The sequence below is a fragment of the Leucopleurus acutus genome (assembly GCF_964270905.1).
Source record: "Leucopleurus acutus genome assembly, chromosome: 2".
NCBI classification, from domain to species: domain Eukaryota; kingdom Metazoa; phylum Chordata; class Mammalia; order Artiodactyla; family Delphinidae; genus Leucopleurus; species Leucopleurus acutus.
The window spans coordinates 129,041,649-129,062,038 of NC_139143.1; the positions used below are offsets into that span (position 1 = coordinate 129,041,649).

General features: G+C 37.1%; 1 protein-coding gene across 1 annotated transcript in view; it reads right to left on the reverse strand.

Moving 5' to 3' along the window:
• The window catches only part of TNNI3K (TNNI3 interacting kinase), a gene marked incomplete at its 3' end in the record, with an annotated part of 285,722 nt that overhangs the window by 236,239 nt on the left and 29,093 nt on the right, over positions 1–20,390 (reverse strand). The window contains exon 6 of the mRNA XM_082863164.1: positions 11,124–11,234. Coding sequence (XP_082719290.1) covers positions 11,124–11,234 — 111 coding nt within the window. The remainder of the gene's footprint in view (positions 1–11,123; positions 11,235–20,390) is intronic.

A 20,390-nucleotide genomic window follows, 5' to 3' on the forward strand; every position in this document is an offset into this window, starting at 1 on the left:
TTGAATAGGAAGACCCAATATTATGGGATTATTTATTTTTCCTAAATTAATATATAAATTAGGATTTAACCTAGTTAGGATACCATCACATATTTTCCTTAGGAAAAAAAAGCAAATAACAATAAAATCAGAAACAAAATAGAACAAATAAAAAATGATAGCCTACTTTGTTAGCAATTGTGTTCTAGGCAGTGCCTAAGATTTAACATATATTAAGTCACTTAATACACACACACACACACACACACACACACAGCCAACATGGTGGGTAATAATATAATCTCCTTTCTAAAATTAGAAAACTGAGACCCAGAAAGGATAAATGACTTTCCCTTACTTACATACAGCTAGTAAGTGGCAGATATTTTCTGAGATTTAAATGTAGAGAGTCTGGCTTTGGAGTCCATGCTTTTTACTATTGTAATCTAGTGCCTCTAAAGTTCATATAAAAATTTAAAATGTAAGAATAGTCAGGAAATTCTGAAAACAAAGAAGTGCCAGGGGAGGGTACCTGCACTTTTAGATATTAAAACATAACCTAAAGGTACACTAACTAATAAAAGAGTTGTGTTTGCTATTAGCATTGGAATACACAGATAGACCCAAATACAAGACAAAGGGGAAAATAAGGAGTATTCAATACATATTGTTTGACTACCTGAATAACCTTTTGGGAAGAAAAATAAAAACTGAATTCCTATTTCATTCCTTATACTAAAAGACATTCCTGATAAAATCTACATATGGGGGGGAAAACAAAATTAAAAGTACTTGAGGTAAATATTTGTGATTTCCTTTTTACACAGTCTTTAAAGGACCAAGTCTTTCTAAGCAGAGGCCACAAAGCAAAAAATTAAAAATCTAGTCACATAAATTTGAAAACATATATTAAAAAATGTTTAAAGAGGAAACTAATAAAACAGGCTGCAACAGATATGACAAAGCTTAAATCTTCAATGTACAAGGGTATCTTCCAAGTCAGTAAGAAAAAAAAGTTAATACAAAAATAGGCAGCCTATAGGATAAGGAATTCAAAGAATCAACAGTGTATCCCTTATACTTAACAAGATTTTATTATTTATATAATTGGGAAAGATAATAGATATTGCTATTTTATGCAAAGGAAAGCAGGTATTCATACTGTAAAAGGTAAATAAATCCACTTCTTGAAAGGCTTTTTGGAAATAATTATCAAAATATAAAATTCACATACCCTTTTGCCCAGCTACAAATATACGCATAAATAATCATGGATGTTAAAAAGATAAGTCCATTACACCCCTCCTACCACATCAGCGTTCACACGTTAATGGCATTTCCAGGGTTCAACTATGTTGTAGCATGTATCAGTACTTCATTCCTTTTTATTGATGAATAAAATTCCATAGGATGGATATATCAAATTTTATTTATTCACTCATCAGCTGATATACATTTGTTTCTACTCTTTGATTATCATGAATAATAATGGTATGAACGTTCATGTACAAGTTTTCATATGTCTTGGGTATATACCTAAAGTGGAATTACTGGGTCCTATAGTAATTCTATGTTTTACTTCTTCAGGAACTGCCACACTGTTCCAAAGCAGCTGTACCATTTTATCTTCCCACCAATAATGTATGTGTGTTCCAATTTCTCCATATCCTTACCAATTCTTGATATGATTTATTTTATTATATTCATCTTACTGGATATGATGTGGTATATCATTGTGGTTTTGACTTGCTTTTCCCTAAAGACTAATGATGGACATCATTTCATGTGCTTCTTGGCCATTTGTATACCTTCTTTGGAGAAATGTCAGTTCAAATCCTGAGCCTATGTTTTAACTGGGTTATTTATAATTATTGTGTTGTATCTCCGTTATATTTTAAACTTTCATTTATATTAAATACTGCTCCTATAAGATTTTACATCTCAGAAAGGAAAAGAGAGGTTAATATGCATGGAGTGCCTACTATGTGTCATAGTACGAGGCACATGTTACACATAGTGAGTAGTCATTATCCTGAGCTCTAGAAGAAGCCCTGAATGATGCTTCAAAAGTTATTAAGATAATTTGAATTGGGGTCAGCCAAAAGCAAAATTGTAAAACAAACGAAGGTGGTACCTCTTACTAATTATTCATTCATATTTTCAAGCTACCTTTCTCTCAGATATCTTTACATCTTATTTCTCCTAATACTTTTTAGGACAGTGTTTCTTAAATTTGAATATGTGTATCAATCACCTGGGAATCTTGTTAAAGTGCTGACTTTAGGTAGGTCTGAGATTCTATTTTTTAACTAGTTCCCTGATGATCCTACATTGCTGGTCAGTGGATCATATTTCAATTAGCAAGGTTTTAGTGTATGAACTGATTACTAAGATTTTAACTGTAAGAGCTAACCTCAAGGATTAGGAAATTTTGCATTTTTACAGAGGTGCCCTAAAATTTATAACTGCTTCAAAATCTAAAGAGTGAGTCTATGGTAGGCAGGGGAATTGATAATCTTGAACAGGGGCCTTATCTAGCATGTAAGAGGTGGTACACCCATTCAGGAAGAGGCCCTACTTGGCCACTTTCTCTAATGGAGGTGTTCCTAGCCTGACAACTTGAACACATGCTGTGACCACATAATGCAGGTTTAGAACCTGAAGGTTTAGTTGAAATTTTTCTTCCAGCATCAATTTATAATGAAAATAGAGGAGTAGTTGAAAGGAACTCCAGTTACACTACTGGTTGAACTGTATACATTTTGCTGTTTTGCTAAATAAAGGCATTTATAATTATAACATGATTCTGAAATAAACCAACCCTGTTGAAATAAATAAACCTTGAAAATGTTATGCTAAATAAAAGAAGTCAATCACAAAAGATCACATATTTTATGATTCCATTTATATGAAATGTCTAGAATAGCCAAAACTATAGAGATGGACAGTATGTTAGTAGTTGTCTAGGTCTAAGCAGTGAAGGGTAGATGGGACTGATGGCTATTGGATACTACATTTCCTTTTGGGTGACAAACATGTTCTAAAATTATAGTGATGATTATACAATTCTGTGAATTTGCTAAAAACACCATTGAATTGTACATTTAAATGGGTGACCTACGTGGCATATAAATTTTATCTCAACAAAGCTGTTTAAAAATGTAATGCAGAAATATCAGAGATAAGGAATAGAGCTTAGAAGAATGGGTTTCATATAAAGAGGCACCAGAATACCTTGATGTGCTTAGTCTTTGAGACAATTCAGAGCTGAGAATAGAGCACATTTCCCTGACATTTAAATTCTAAGTTTCTATCTACCACTTCCAAAGCTTAAATTCTGGTCAGGTGGGCTGAGAAGTTGCTGTTTGGATTAACAGAAGGGCAGTGTAGCATTGTGAGAGCTGGCTCTGACACCACACAGCATGTAAACACCCACTCTTCCAATTATTACCTCTGTCACCTTGGACAAGTTACGTAATTCCTCTCTGCCTCAGTTTTTTCATCTGGGAAATGAGGATAAAATCTCGAATGAAGATGAAGTCAGTTTTCTGATTCCAGATGAAGTTCATAAGGGATTATTGCCTAGTCATAAACTGGAGGCATATCTGATACTTTTAAGCTATAAAACATGAGTATATTATCTCTTTAAAAGGGAGAGAGAGAGAGAGAGAGAGAGAGAGAGAGAAACTACATTTTATAATTCCAAGAATTCACTTGTTTGTGCCTTTGGAAAGAAAACTCAAGCCATTTTAAAGGAAATAACAGGGTCAGAAGCTTCTTGGTATACAAAACTCTCTCCTGAAACATTCAGATGATTTAGTTAAGAATGAACTGGAACAACATCAACAACATTTCCTTGAAATCAGATATAAATTCCAAAAGAACTGGGAAGCATTTGTGAAGCAGTGCTTGAGTAAGTGCTTACAATCCAAAAATGAGATGAGGTAGGATAGAATAAATTCAACTATGAAAATAATATTATCATCTGCACAAAGTATATATGAAACTATGCCTTTCTGTGAAAAAGAAAACACTCCATTGTCCCTATACATTATATATTGCATCATCCCAGACATACTTTTCTCTTTGCTATTCAGTTGCCTAAAGCTACACATAATTGATTTGTCTCCTGATAACTGCAGAAACGACTGCGTGAAACACCAAAGTGTAACAGCTTTTAAAAGAGATACTCGAGACTAAGTATGAAGTGAGGTGTGTACACTTGGGGTGTATGTATGTGTGTGCATGTGAGGGTATGTGTGTGTATTGAATACTCACATACATGCATTATATCTCCATGGGTTCTTATGCCCATTTACTAAGTGCCATATACAGTTATACTTGAATCAATTAATATTGCTTTAATTGTACATGTAGCAATATCTGGGCCTTAGATAGTAACATATTCAGTTTCTGTTTCGTTTTCTCAATACTTGTTTAGTGTCTTATGGCTGCAAGCCCTGTTTCAGCAATACAGACAAGAGTCATAAGGGAGTAATTGTTTTTTTTAATTACAAAACTACAGATGTGAAGTCAGATAACCAGGTTTGAGTCCTATCCATCTCATTTATTTATTATCTGCATGGTCCTGTGGAAGTCATTTAACTTCTTCAATCCTCAGTTTCCTCACTGGTAAACTGAGTCTAAAGGTAACTATCTCACAGGTGAACCAAATGACAAACGTATGTGAATGATAAAACACTATCACATGTTAGTTAATTGTTCTCATTTTCCATGCTTGAGAGAGTATATGACTCATGTACCCTCTGGACTCAAAGGGGAGAAGAGGGTTTAATGCATGTTTATTGATTGTCGACAGAATCTCCGGCCTTGCATAAAGCAGCACATGCATATGTATTGATAGATGGATAAATTAGTCAGGGAGAAGTAGTGAGACTCAGGACAACCAATATTTGCCTGCTTTTCAGAGCACAGTAAATCTAAATCTGAGTCTCAAATTGCAGTCAGCATGCCTAGGAGTTTGAAACACGTGTTCTCCTCTATTATTGAAGAAGACAGCTGCCTAGTCAATGTAAATTTTATTGTAAAACTGTTTAATAGAATTTACAATTATGGGAGGACAAACACACTTGAGACACTAATGGAGGGTCTGAATTTGATATGCGTAGACAAAGAGGCCTGTCAGATTTAGCATCAGTTATTGTTTCACAGAAAAATGTGGGCAATAAAGGAAAGTGACTACTAATGAAAGGAAACTCCCACTGATCCATTGCCACCATTCCTGCTAATCAAGAGTAAAAACTAGGAGTGGAATAAGCATCTAAATTTTTGGTATAGCAAATAAATACTATTATGTATATTTTACCCTATTGCACTCAACATTTCTACACCATATGATACCCAGGATCTTTATCTATTGAAACTCTCTATACCCTTAATTATTGTGAGACTACATTATCCTTGTTTCCCTCATATCACTCTGACCAATCCTTCTTTGTCTCCTCAATGGCTATTCAGCAATTCCTAAAGTCTCTGTGGATGTTCTCTTAGGCTTAGCCCTTGGCCAAATTTCAGCTACTGTTATGGCTGCAAATATCACATATAATTTCCAAAAACTTTCATTAAGTCCCAACTTCTCCACTGAATACTAGTTGTATATTTTTAAATGATTAACAAACATTTCCACTTGAAAACTTGTATGTGATCAGCAAATCAACGTGTCTGGAGGTAACTGGTTTTTCCTCAGAATTGAATCCTTTATCCAATCCTTTATCTTTGTCTATTTAATCATCATATCATCACTCTGGAATCCACACTAAATACTGAAATCAGAGAAATCCTCTTCAACACATTATTTATCATGTCTCCAATCATTCTCTTGCTCAAAAAGTCTCAATGGCTCCTCATTTCCTAGTGGAAAAAAATCCTATTGGCTGTAAGTGTCTTTAAGTGTGGGAACTTCTGTGTTTTATCCATCTGTTTATCTACCATACCATATAGTCTTGTGTATTGTACATCATAAACTATAATAGTTACTTATTGAATTGAGTTAAACTCCTTGGACTTCCATTTTCAGTTTCTTTTTTTTTTTCTTTTTTTTGCGGTACACGGGCCTCTCACTGTTGTGGCCTCTCCCGTTGTGGAGCACAGGCTCTGGACGTGCAGGCTCAGCGGCCATGGCTCACGGGCCAGCAGCTCCGCGGCATGTGGGATCTTTGCGGACTGGGGCACGAACCTGTGGCCCCTGCATCGGCAGGCGGACTCTCAACCATTGCGCCACCAGGGAAGCCCTTCGGTTTCTTTAATCTGGTCCATTCCTAACATCCTACAAGGACCCTTCACAATCTGTTTCATGCTATCATTCTATTCACTCTCCCCTAAATGTACTCGACTCATTTGTCCTCAGTTTTAGACATGATTCCTCTTCTTTTCTATGTCCAGTTCTTACCACTTTTCAAAGTTCAGCCCAATTTCAAACCACCTCTCATAAATCCTTCCCTAAATCTTCTAGTCCACCTTGATCTCTATTCCCAGTAAAATCCTAACACTTCTAAATTTGTGTTCTTTGCCATTCCTTGCTATGTAATGATCATATTTCTAATTATTCCTAATATCAAACCCACTCTGATCTTTGACTCTTTCTCTTCTATAGTTATGACTATATTGATATTTTACTTTTGAATTGCTTATATAAACTTTCTTGTGTATTTATTTTGTGTGTCCAGCTACACTATAAAGTCTTTAGGGGGAAAATCTATGCCTTATTTTCTTGTATCATTCCCATATTCTAGCACAATGTTATGGAAAAAGTAGAGGCTCAAAAATATTTGCTAAATGGATGAATGAGTGTGTGTGTGGGGAAATGCATTAAAAGTGGGTATTGCAATTAACAGCTGTGAAGGAAATATTTCAAATTAAAAAATTCTGTATTTTGAATATGATACTTTCAGGTTTTTTGGATACCATTTTCCTATATGATCTGTAACTTAATTAGCTCATTAGATAAGAAGAGAATAAAGACTAACGTATATATACCTGCTTTATGCAGTATCCATGATTGACTATAAAAGTCATTAAATGTTATATCAGAGCTAATGAAGGAAGTTGGAGAACCCATGGAGAACCATGAGACAAGAGTAGAGATCTATTTGGAATTATTTTGGTAAAATCTGCCCTAAGGCTGGTAGAATCAATATAATATCTCCTTCCATACTATGATAAAGCAAGAAAACAGTTATTTGAATAGGAGATGAAGAGACCAAGCTCTTAACCACCTTGTTTTTGACCCTGTTATAATTCTATCACTCAAAAATGTGATTAGCTCAGTACTAGACAAAAAGGATTTTGTTTTGCAAAACATATTCTGAAAAGAATATGTGGCACATATATACAATGGAATATTACTCAGCCATAAAGAAACAAAATTGAGTTATTTGTAGTGAGGTGGATGGACCTAGAGACTGTCAAACAAAGTGAAGTCAGTCACAAAGAGAAGAACAAATACCATATGCTAACACATATATATGGAATCTAAAAAAAAAAAAGGTTCTTTTACATTTTTAAAAGAACCTTTTTTTTTTTTAGATTCCATATATATGTGTTAGCATATGGTATTTGTAAAAGTATGAAATTAGATCACTCCCTAACACCGTACACAAAAATAAGCTCAAAATGGATTAAAGACCTAAATGTAAGGCCAGAAACTATCAAACTCTTAGAGGAAAACATAGGCAGAACACTCTATGACATAAATCACAGCAAGGTCCTTTTTGACCCACCTCCTAGAGAAATGGAAATAAAAAGAAGAGTAAACAAATGGGACCTAATGAAACTTAAAAGCTTTTGCGCAGCAAAGGAAACCATAAAGAAGACCAAAAGACAACCCTCAGAATGGGAGAAAATATTTGCAAATGAAGCAACTGACAAAGGATTGATCTCCAAAATTTATAAGCAGCTCATGCAGCTTAATAACAAAAAAACAAACAACCCAATCCAAAAATGGGCAGAAGACCTAAATAGACATTTCTCCAAAGAAGATATACAGAGTGCCAACAAACACATGAAAGAATGCTCAACATCACTAATCATGAGAGAAATGCAAATCAAAACTACAATGAGATATCATCTCACACCAGTCAGAATGGCCATCATCAAAAAATCTAGAAACAATAAATGCTGGAGAGGGTGTGGAGAAAAGGGAACCCTCTTACACTGTTGGTGGGAATGTAAATTGATACAGCCACTGTGGAGAACAGTATGGAGGTTCCTTAAAAAGCTACAAATAGAACTACCATATGACCCAGCAATCCCACTACTGGGCATATACCCTGAGAAAACCATAATTCAAAAAGAGTCATGTACCAAAATGTTCATTGCAGCTCTATTTACAATAGCCCAGAGATGGAAACAACCTAAGTGTCCATCATCGGATGAATGGATAAAGAAGATGTGGCACATATATACAATGGAATATTACTCAGCCATAAAAAGAGACGAAATTGAGCTATTTGTAATGAGGTGGATAGACCTAGAGTCTGTCATACAGAGTGAAGTAAGTCAGAAAGAGAGAGACAAATACCGTATGCTAACACATATATATGGAATTTAAAAAAAAAAAATGTCATGAAAAACCTAGGGGTGAAACAGGAATAAAGACACAGACTTACTAGAGAATGGACTTGAGGCTATGGGGAGGGGGAAGGGTAAATGGTGACAAAGCGATAAAGAGGCATGGACATATATACACTACCAAACGTAAGGTAGATAGCTAGTGGGAAGCAGCCGCATAGCACAGGGAGATCAGCTCGGTGCTTTGTGACCGCCTGGAGGGGTGGGATAGGGAGGGTGGGAGGGAGGGAGATGCAAGCGGGAAGAGATATGGGAATATATGTATATATATAACTGATTCATTTTGTTGTGAAGCTGAAACTAACATATCATTGTAAAGCAATTATACTCCAATAAAGATGTTAAAAAAAAAAAAAAAAAAAAAAAAAAAAAAAAAAAGGTTCTGAAGAACCTAGGGGAAGGACAGGAATAAAGACGCAGACATAGAGAATAGACTTGAGGACATGGGGAGGGGGAAGGGTAAGCTGGGACGAATTGAGAGAGTGGCATGGACATATATACACTACCAAATGTAAAATAGATAGCTAGTGGGAAGCAGCCGCCTAGCACAGGGAGATCAGCTCGGTGCTTTGTGTACACCTAGAGGGATGGGATAGGGAGGGTGGGAGGGAGACACAAGAGGGAGGAGATATGGGGATATATGTATACATATAGCTGATTCACTTTGTTATACAGCAGAAACTAACACACCATTGTAAAGCAATTATACTCCAAAAAGATGTTAAAAAAAAAACCAAACTTCTGTCATTTTCCTGGCATTAAGAGGTTGAATGTGTTAGTCACTGGGACTTAATGTCTACCTCATTAATTCTTCTACCCAGACTTCATATAATTACCTTCCCTTTATCACTAACCTCGGTTTCTTTTTTGGAAACCATTTACATTTAAGTGATTCTAATGGGATTTCCCCTCTCCTAATAAGTAATACAAATTCATTTATATTTATAATAAATTTCATAAGAAAGATTTATTTTCTGGGAAATAAGATAATTTATTTTCAGGGAAATATAGTAAGGAGTGGAAATGTCAACATGAAGGAAACTATTTCGCTCCCATTGAGATATATTAATATTTATTGAATGAAGAGCCCTTCAACTTTACACTGTTAAGAGGGATGACTCACACCTATTTTACAGGTTTTATTTATGATTTTATATGCAGCTCTATTTGTTCACAATTGTGCATGTGTGTGTAAGTGAGGAAAGTACACTTTAACTTGCAACATGACTAAAAGGGAGAAATAGATAACTACTTAATAATGAAGACATAAGACTGCTTATTTATTACACTGTTGAGCTTACATGTGATTACCACAATTAATAGAGTGTGAAAATCATGGAAGTTTGAGTAAAATGACCAAGATTCCAGACATGGCTTTTTTTTCTCAATGGCCTTGTAATCTGTAAAAACAATTACTGTACAGAGCCTTTGTTTTATAACTACTAAATGGCAGTGACAATAAAAACTATTTCATGAGGATATGTTCAGTAAATTAAATAAACAATGTAAATTAAAGTGCTCTGCATACATGAAATTAATATTTCAACAATTAAGTTTAAGATAAGAGCCAGAGTTCCTCCTCTGGCCTTTAAAACACTGCAGTCTTGTTTGTAACCATCACCTGACTTTGTCTCCATCACTCTGCCTCCAGCCCATATACACTAGTGACTTTGGCTCACTCATGCCCCTCCAATACACTTAGCTATTTTCTGCCCCAGGGCCTTTGCAGATACTACTATATATATTAATGATAGCTTCACTATATAGCTTATTTAAAATGGTGCCCACTTCTTCACTCTGCTTTCATTTTACCTCATTTTATTATTTTTCTTGTACTCACTACTAACATTATATATTTTTTCCTTATTGTTTGTTGTTTCCTTATTGTTTCCTTATAGATAGCTAGTGGGAAGTAGCCGCCTAGCACAGGGAGATCAGCTCGGTGCTTTGTGTACACCTAGAGGGATAGACAACACTACAACTAAATTTCAAACAATTGCCTGTTTTACTTGCTACTCTCACCTCAGTAACTAGAACAGTATCTGGCACACAACAGATGCTTAATAAATCAAATAATGCACACGTGAATGAATTAATGAATAATTTTTCATTGAGTCCTTACCATGAATGAAGCAATCTGCAAAGTGCTTTATACCAATTATCTAATTTAATCATTACAATAGGCTTATCACTATTTCTATTTTATAAATGAGGAAAACAGAGGTGTCTGAAGGTACAGTAACTTGCTTGAGGTAAATATAGCAAGTGGTGGAAACAGTTGCCTGACTCCAATACCTATGCTTTTAATCACTGCTATATAGCCTCTGTATATCCAGCCATCTTTATATTAATTGATGTTTGATTACACTGTTACAAAATAGACTGAATTTACTATCAAAAGAATATTTATATAGCTTAATTTGAACCCCAAAAGAAATGTGTGTGTGTTCATTAGTTAAAATTAAACCAACTCCTAGAATCTCAAAAGCCACCATTTAAAAACAAGAATCCAAAGAGGTAGGTTTGTTTTCACAGGTGGCCAAGATATGACTTACCTCCAGGTGACCAGCAATTGTAGCAATATGCAGGGCAGTGAGGCCGCCATACCCAACCTGCTGTATGTCAGCTCCACTGTGAAGCAGAGAAGTGATCAATTCTGCACTATCCTGCAAGGAAACACATCTTTAGTGTTACTTTTCTCTCAATAGCAGCTTTGAACACTGTGCAACAGGATATATTGATTCCCTGACTGTCAGCCAATTTAGGCGCTCAAAGAAAACTTAAGTGTGATTTCTGGCACAAGAGCACATGAGAAAGCAAAGAGCAGCTCTCAGATGGTTGAAATGTAGGAACAGATGACAGGCTGTTCAATTATAATCAATCTTCTACCACTTGACCATGAAAGACAGAAAGGACATTTACCTATGGTGAGGCTCTTGCAAACTCAACTCAAACGTACATGTAGGTCAGTCCAATAAATGTGCTTTCTCCAGAAACTGCACTATTGAACTGGCTGCAGTGGGCCACTTCATGGTAGTTCAGTACTTGATTTTTCTCTAACACATATGTGTCATGGGTCCTATACATAATTAATGACATAGTGTCATGGGCTCTATATGTAATTAATCAGTAGTGTCTTTCTTAACTTGACTCATTAAAATGTTTTCTCTCAGTGAAAATGTTTGAAACATTGCTTGAGCATTTAAATTAGAATACTTTATGCAATGACCAAAATAATCCTTCCTTTCTTCACACTATTATTTGCACTGTATTTCTATCTTTGGAGAGACATGGTGCTTTTTAATAATATTAATAGAAATTAACATTCATTGAATTTTTATTATGTAATTAAACTTTCATACCCATTAACTTATTTAAACCTGGCACATGGAGACTTCAAAAATAGTTGTTGATAAAAAATGAATTAAATATTTCTCTAAGTAATCCTATGAAAAATTACTACTATAAACCTCATTTTATAAGTCAGAACACTCAAAAGAGTAATGTGGAGGGCCACATATTCACAAAACTCCAGATCTGGAAGGGAATGCAAAGAAAGCTCTTCATGTTTAACTCTCTCTCTCAAAGTGAGAATTCAAACCACAACTTCTATAATACTTGGCCCATCAATATCTCAAACACACCCAGTGGCAAGAAAATCAAGTCTTCATGGGATAGGCATTGCATTTATGCATATACATAAAATTTCAAATACTGTCAGTTAAGAAAATCCTTCCAGGGCTTCCCTGGTGGCGCAGTGGTTGAGAGTCCGCCTGCCGATGCAGGGGACACAGGTTCGTGCCCTGGTCTGGGAAGATCCCACATGCCGCGGAGCGGCTGGGCCCGTAAGCCATGGCCACTAAGCCTGCGCGTCCGGAGCCTGTGCTCCGCAACGGGAGAGGCCACAGCAGTGAGAGGCCCGCGTACCGCAAAAAAAAAAAAAAAAAAAGAAAATCCTTCCATTAAAAAATGAAGTTTGATTTCTTAATGCTGTCACACATAAGTGAAGGTTGAGAAGTTATAAAAATTGAAAAACTTTAGCAAAGAACTTCATATAAAAAAATGTTATAGTTTCCAAATCTTCCACTCTACACCTGCTCTAGCAAGAAAGTTAAAGATTTCATCTTCCTTTACTCTTCCATTGCCTCCCTCTGCTCAGTTTACAGACTTAACGTTTTCTCCATTCTAAAAAAACCAAACAAACAGACAAAAAAAACCCAACATTTTTTCCACTGAGGTAAGCTAATTTTATCTATATCCTTTCTGTCTCCAAAAATTGACTGATTTAGGAACTTAGCCCTAAGCTATTTTCTCATTCTAATTGCCACCTTTGGTAATTCTTATACAATCTGATAACTTCATTTTTGGTCCTGACTTCTCTGTTAAGTCTAAATTCCATATATCCTGCCTACCAATGGCATCTCAAATTAAAAATTCAAAAGCGCTCTTGTGAATACCATTCATAATTTCCCAAGTGTGACCTATCATCTCCTAGCATTCCTTATTCACATTAATGGCACTTTCTTATTCCAACTGACCTTGAGTCACTTCAACTCAATCAGTTTCAGAATTCTGCTGGTTTTGACTCACTAGTACCTCTCACATTTCTTCTCCTTATTTCCAACATCACCCTCCATAGCCTCCTGACTGGTCTCCTTGACTAAGCCTTTTTTCATTGCAGTCCATCATCTACACTATTAGCAGATAAATTTTCTTACACACAGTTTTGACCACATCATTCTCCTTTTCAATAAACCTTTCATACACTCAACAAAAACTTCTTGAATATATAAATATGCTCACAACATATGTGTTGAAACAATGTTTGAGCAGTGGGAACACTGAGGTGAGAGAGATAGTTAAATCCCTGCTTTCATGGAGCTTATATTTTTACTGTGTATATATGTGAGAGGAGACAGAGAAAATAAACAAATAAAAAAATATTATATACAGTGTCATAAAGTACCAATGGCTATAAGAGGAAAGAGGCAAATGATAAAATGACTACTTTAAATTGAGTAGTCAGGGAAAGCTTCACTGAGGAGGTAAACTTTGAGATAAATGGTAAATTCCAAAAAGGGGAAATCTAAGTCACAATTTCGAGGATGGCCATTAAATGACAGGAAATAGCTAGTGCAACAGTCCTAAGATGGAAGTAAGCTTAGTGTGTTTAAGGCCAGTGTTGAGTATAAGATTAAGAAATAAAAGAAGGAAAAAGTATTGTGCAAGATAAGGTCAAAGACATCTGATCTTGTAGGACTTTGCAGGCCACTGTATTGTGTATTCAAATTTTTTCCAAGAGCAATAAATAGCAGTAGAATGACATGACACAGAGATAGGGAAGAACAGGAAAAGGTAGTTTCTTAGGCAGAAATAAAATGTTTTGTTTTTCACATGTTAAATTTGGTATACTTACGATGCAGGGTTAAGATTGTGGGTACTAGAATTAGCCTCCCTAGTTAGAATACCAGCTCTGCTAATGACTATGTAATCTAAGGCAAGTTACATAATACATTACACTAACTTACTCGGTTATAAAAAAAAGGGGACAATAACTGTATCCACCTGATTTGATGCACATATAAACTGTATATCCACAATTGATGTGATAATGCATATACACTGAAGCACTTAAATGGTACCTGGCAAAACAATACTAAGTAAATTCATTACCATTAGACATGGACGTCTATGACTCAGTATAGGTTCCAAAAAAGATATCGATTTGACTCCATCGTCTAGCTCCTCTTTCTCCTTTCGTTTTACTTCCTCCCCACACTTCACTCTGCTTCACTAGTTACTCATGGAAATAATCAAAAGAATAAAACATAAAAAAGCTCTGAACCAGTACTGGAAATTAAGAAACGTCTACTAGTTCTGCCTCCTCCAAAAAAAAAAAACAATTCACAGAAATTCACTCCCACCTCACCAATAACCTTTAATTTTGAATGGGGAGGGCTAAAGACATGAATAGTCTAGATAAACGGGAAAGCCATCACCTTAAAACATTTTTCCTTGCCGATGGACAGGCATTTAAATGCAGGGAGGTGAAGATGGTATTTTTAAGCATAAAATCATTTTTTTAATAGAGGGAAGTATGAGCAAATAAAAGTATTAGAAAAACACAATATTATAAGATAAATGACAAATTGGAGAAATATACACAACATATAAAACTGACAAGTGGTTTGTATATTTAATATATGAAGAACTCATACAAATCATTAAAAAGATGGATATTCTTTAATTCAACTAATATTTATTAATGAACATCTACCTTATGACAAGTACCATATTAGGCTAAATTAAAATAAATTATATGAAAATCATGGAGCATATGAAATATTTATCTATCAGGCAGATTCTTGTAAACACACGTTCATCTTTTCCTCAACTGTCTGTATTTTATTTAGCTGGAATTTGTGGATTTTAAGAGAAAGCGTGTTGTGATTCCTTCAGAATAGGCAAATAGTGTGGACAAAAGTTAAAAGTAATAAATTACCCTTTCCCATCTTTGTTGGATTTCTCAAGCTGACCTCTGATTGATCTAAATATATCTTAATATTTATTAAGTACTATAAAAATAGAACTCTAATTTTACCAAGCTATGCTAAAATGTAACAAAACAATCACTGCTACTTATAAATTATTTACTATGGGTTAAGTACCAAGTAAAATCATCTCTTTCCAACTTCACAATTTACCTATGAGAAAAATATTATAAACCCTATTTTATAGTTGATGACAGTCAGTTTCAAGAATTTAAAGTACTTGCAGAGCCGTAAGTAGTTTGTAAGTGTTGGAGCTAGATACAAACTCAGGTCTGTATGATTCCAAAGTCCATACTTCACTTTTGACTTTCCATAGTGCTTTCACTGGTCTTTCTTTGGTGCCAAGCTCAAGGAAACAGTTGAGAGGATACCATTTTATTGTATTTTGTTGTATTTAACTGACAAGTCCCAAATATTTCTCCCCTACTCTATAGAAATATTGTTTCCTGATGGAATAATTTTAAAATTCAGCAATCTGGTGCACATCTCCTGGAAAGGAAATTGATAGAAAATAAAAACATCAGGCAAATTTTAAATATTATAAAGCTGATCTCGCTTATTACTTGTACTCTGCAATATACTAAAGTATCTGAGGGCAAGTTTTTTAAAAGAAAGACTCTTAAGACTTGCATTAGGAATATTATTCTGGGGAACTGACAGGTTTTCCCTTAGGTTTTTCCCTCTCTAGCCAAATTTACATTATTATTATTCAGTGGGCCACACAGAAGCATTCTAAACTGTGGGGGTAAATAAGCCTCTGTAATGCATTCACATGTACAATACTTATTATTTTTAAACAAAGGAAAATCCTTATGTGGAAAGGTGAAGCTTGGACAAAAAAATCAGTCCAACTATCTCCTTGAAAAATAGAATTGGGGGTACAATAGACCTCTGAAGATTTATGTAAATGGATGAAAATTTTTTGTACTGGTATCGACTCCAACTTTGTCCTACGCATAAAACTCTAATACAGAATCTACTCTCTTGCTTCTTGTTAACTCTGTAATTGTTACTATAGATAAATCCAGGAAAAGTAGCTATTAGTGTCAGAGAGCTCAGATTCTCTACTACCAAATTACATAAATTAAACACACACACACACACACACACACACACACACACGTATGTTTTTGCCAATTCTATTCCAGAATAAAAATTAAACTGGGACTATTTAATGTCTAAATTTTACTTTCTTCTGTTTATGGAAATATGCCCTCTGGAAGTTTTAAAATATAGCAAGCATTCATTTACAATCTTATGATTTAGATGTGAAATCTATGACCCATCTCCTTGCACCTGGGTGGATTGTGACCAAAAGAGTATGGCAGGGCTTCCCTGGTGGCACAGTGGTTAAGAATCCACCTGCCAATGCAGGGGACATGGGTTTAAGCCCTGGTCTGGGAAGATCCCACATGCCGCGGAGCAACTAAGCCCATGAACCATAACTACTGAGCCTGCGCTCTAGAGCCCGTGAGTCACAACTACTGAGCCTGTGCGCCTACAGCCCGTGCTCCGCAACAAGAGAAGCCACCGCAATGAGAAGCCCACGCACTGCAATGAAGAGTAGCCCCCACTCACTGCAACGAGAGAAAGCCTGCGTGCAGCAGCAAAGACCCAACACAGCCAATAAATAAATAAATATAATAAATCTATTAAAAAATAAAAAAAGACTATGGCAGAAGTGAGCTATGTTTCTTCCAAGGCTAGGCCATAGAAAGTCACATAGCTTCCTCCTTGTTTTCTGGAAAACTTGCTCTTGAAGCTCCGAGCTACCATGTAAGAAGTTTGACTAACTTGAGGAAACCATGCTGTAAGGAAGCTTAGGCCATATGGAAAAGGTACATAGCACATAAAGATTCTCCAATCAAATGACCCATCTAAGACCAGCCTTATAGTCACCCCAGCCCAGGCACCAGACATGTGAAGCCTCCAGAGGATTCTAATTCCCCAGCTGATGGAGTAACTCCCAGTCATTCATGTCTTCTCAGCTAAGGCCCTAAATACAGTAGAGCAGAATCAAGCCATCCCCACTATGTCTTGTCTGAATTTCTGAAATAAGAATCCATGAGAATAATAAAATGATTGTTGTATTATAGGACTAAGTTTGGGGTAGTTGGTTTTGCCTGAACAGATAATCAAAATATGTCATAGAAGAAAATATAGAAAATAAAGGAATAAATAAAAATTTAATAACCTGCAGTCCTACCATTAATCACTATTATCATTTATGTGTGTGTTTATTTTCTTTCATTCTTTTTCCTAGGTATGTACCTTCATAAAACTACATAGAGCACAGATTAGCACAGCAAAGCAAACCTGTATTTGCATACGGATGGCCACTTCCTACATTTGGAAGTCATTTCTTAACCTCTTGAGCTGTGGGTTCTTTATATTTTCTGTAAAATGAAGTTCATAATAGTATAAATCTCATAGAGTTGTGAGGATTAAATCAAATCATGTAATGCATTTATCACAATGTTTGAAACAATTTTTATCATCAATTACTATGTACACAATTGAGTTCATACTACACATAGAGGTAGGTAATCTCCCTTTTTCTTTTACTATAAAATCATGAGAATCTCCCCATGTTTGGAAGATGTAGAGATGCGCCACTCAGATCTCCCTTCAAGAAAGTGTGCCAGGAGGGTGGTTAGCTGGCAGCTTCCCTCAGCTAGCTCATTCAGGATTCACTGCAGCATTAGAGCTGAGATTACGATTTTTTCATGGTGGCCCCCAGTCAGTGACTGAGAAAGGTGGTGGTAAAAAGACCTAGCCATTTCCACTCAATGTGACACCCCTCTAAACGGCAATGTGTGCTCTGGAGCTCCCACTGGGCTGGCAGAGATTTTAGCAAGTCTGCACTGTGGTCTGACAGCTCCTGCTGACCAACATTTCTTCCTTCCTTCCTTTTCCTTTCACAGGTGTCACTTCCACATAAATCTCTTGCACTCCTAAATCCCTTTCAGAGTTTGCTATTCAAGAACTAAACAGGCATACCATATGATAAAATGTTTTCTTTTAATGTGCATTTAAATCAAAACTGACCTGGAATTTGAACTTAGGTCTTCTGACTGAATCCTATGCTTTTCTGAATGATATGTTACCTTCCACCCCCAACCACCCTTCTACTCCAAAATGTTTGCCTTTCATGTGCAAGCCCTGACCATGTGCTCTTCACAGAAAAGGGATCTAATACCTGCTGGATCTAATCCATCTTATGTAACTGCAATGAGGACAAAATGGAATAAAGCATGTGGAAATGTTAGTAAACCCCATATCCTTACAAATTTATATATTTATATTAAATGTATTGTCCCCAAGACTGACCTAATTCAATGAGAATATTCACCTTATGTCTCAGTCCACTCTGACTCTAAGATGTTTAATCATGCAATGCGGGGGACCTTCAAGATGGTGGAGTAAGACGTGATCACCTTCCTCCCCACAAATACATCAGAAATACATCTACATGTAGAACAACTCCTGCAGAACACCTACTGAACACTGGCAGAAGACCTCAGGCCTCCCAAAAGGCAAGAAACTCCCCACGTACCTGGGTAGGGAAAAAGAAAAAGGAAAAAACAGAAACAAAAGAATAGGGATGGGACCTGCACCAGTGGGAGGGAGCCGTGAAGAAGGAAAGGTTTCCACACACTAGGAAATCCCTTTGCGGGTGGAGACTGTGGGTGGCGGGGGTAAACCTTCGGAGCCATGGAGGAGAGCGCAGCAACAGGGGTGCTGAGGGCAAAGTGGAGAGATTCCCGCACAGAGGATCGGTGCCGACCAGCACTCACCAGCCCGAGAGGCTTGTCTGCACACCCGCCGGGGTGGCTAGGGGCCGGGAGCTGAGGATCGGGCTTTAGTCGGATCGCAGGGAGAGGGCTGGGGTTGGCTGCGTGAACACAGCCTGCAGGGGGCTCGTGCATCACAGCTAGCCGGAGTGTGCCTGGGAGAAAGTCTGGAACTGCCAAATAAGCAATAGATTTTTTTCTTGCCTCTTTGTTTTGGGGTGTACGAGGAGAGGGGATTCATAGCACCACATAACCAAGCTCCAGAGACGGATGGAGCATCGGCTATCAACGCAGACCCCAGAGACGGGCCTGAGGTGCTAAGGCTGCTGCTGCTGCCACCAAGAAGCCTGTGTGCGAGCACAGGTCACTATCCACACCTCCCCTCCCGGGAGCCTGTGCAGCCCGCCACTGCCAGGGTCCCGTGATCCAGGGACAACTTTCCCGGGAGAACGCTCGGCGCACCTCAGGCTGTTGCAATGTCAGGTTGGCCTCTGCTGCCGCAGGCTCGCCCCACATTCCGTACCCCTCCCTCCCCCCGGCCTGAGTGAGACAGAGCCCCCGAATCAGCTGCTCCTTTAACCCCGTCCTGTCTGAGCGAAGAACAGATGCCCTCAGGCAACCTACATGCAGAGGTGGGGCCAAATCCAAAGCTGAACCCCGAGAGCTGTGCGAACAAAGAAGAGAAAGGGAAATCTCTCCCAGCAGCCTCAGGAGCAGCAGATTAAATCCCACAATTAACATGATGTACCCTGCATCTGTGGAATACCTGAACAGACAACAAATCATCCCAAAATTGAAGCGATGGACTTTGTGTGATTTTGTCTGTATAGGTTTGCTTTTACCATTTGTCCTAGGGTTCTGTCTGTCTGTGTTTTTGTTTTTTTTTTTTTTTTAAGTATAGTTTTTGAGCGCTTGTTATCATTGGTGGATTTGTTTTTTGGTTGGTTGCTCTCTTTTGTCTTTCTTTTTATTACTTTTCAAATTTCTTTTATTTTTAAAATATTTTAATTTTTTATTTTAATAACTTTATTTTATTTTATTTATTTTTTCTTTCTTTCTTTTATTATCCCTTTTCTTCTAAGCCGTGCGGCTGACAGGGTCTTGGTGCTCCGGCCGGGTGTGAGACCTGTGCCTCTGAGGTGGGAGAGCCAAGTTCAGGACATTCATCCACCAGAGACCTCCCGGGTCCACATAATATCAGACAGCGAAAGTTCTCCCAGCGATCTCCATCTCAACGCTAAGACCCAGCTCCACTCAATGACCAGGAAGCTACAGTGCTAGACCCCCTACGCCAAACAACTAGCAACACAGGAACACCACCACACCCCTTAGCAGAGAGGCTGCTTAAAATCATAATAAGGTAACAGACACCCCAAAACATACCACCGGACGCAGTCCTGCCCACCAGAAAGACAAGATCCAGCCTCATGCACCAGAACACAGGCACCAGTCCCCTCCACCAGGAAGCCTATACAAC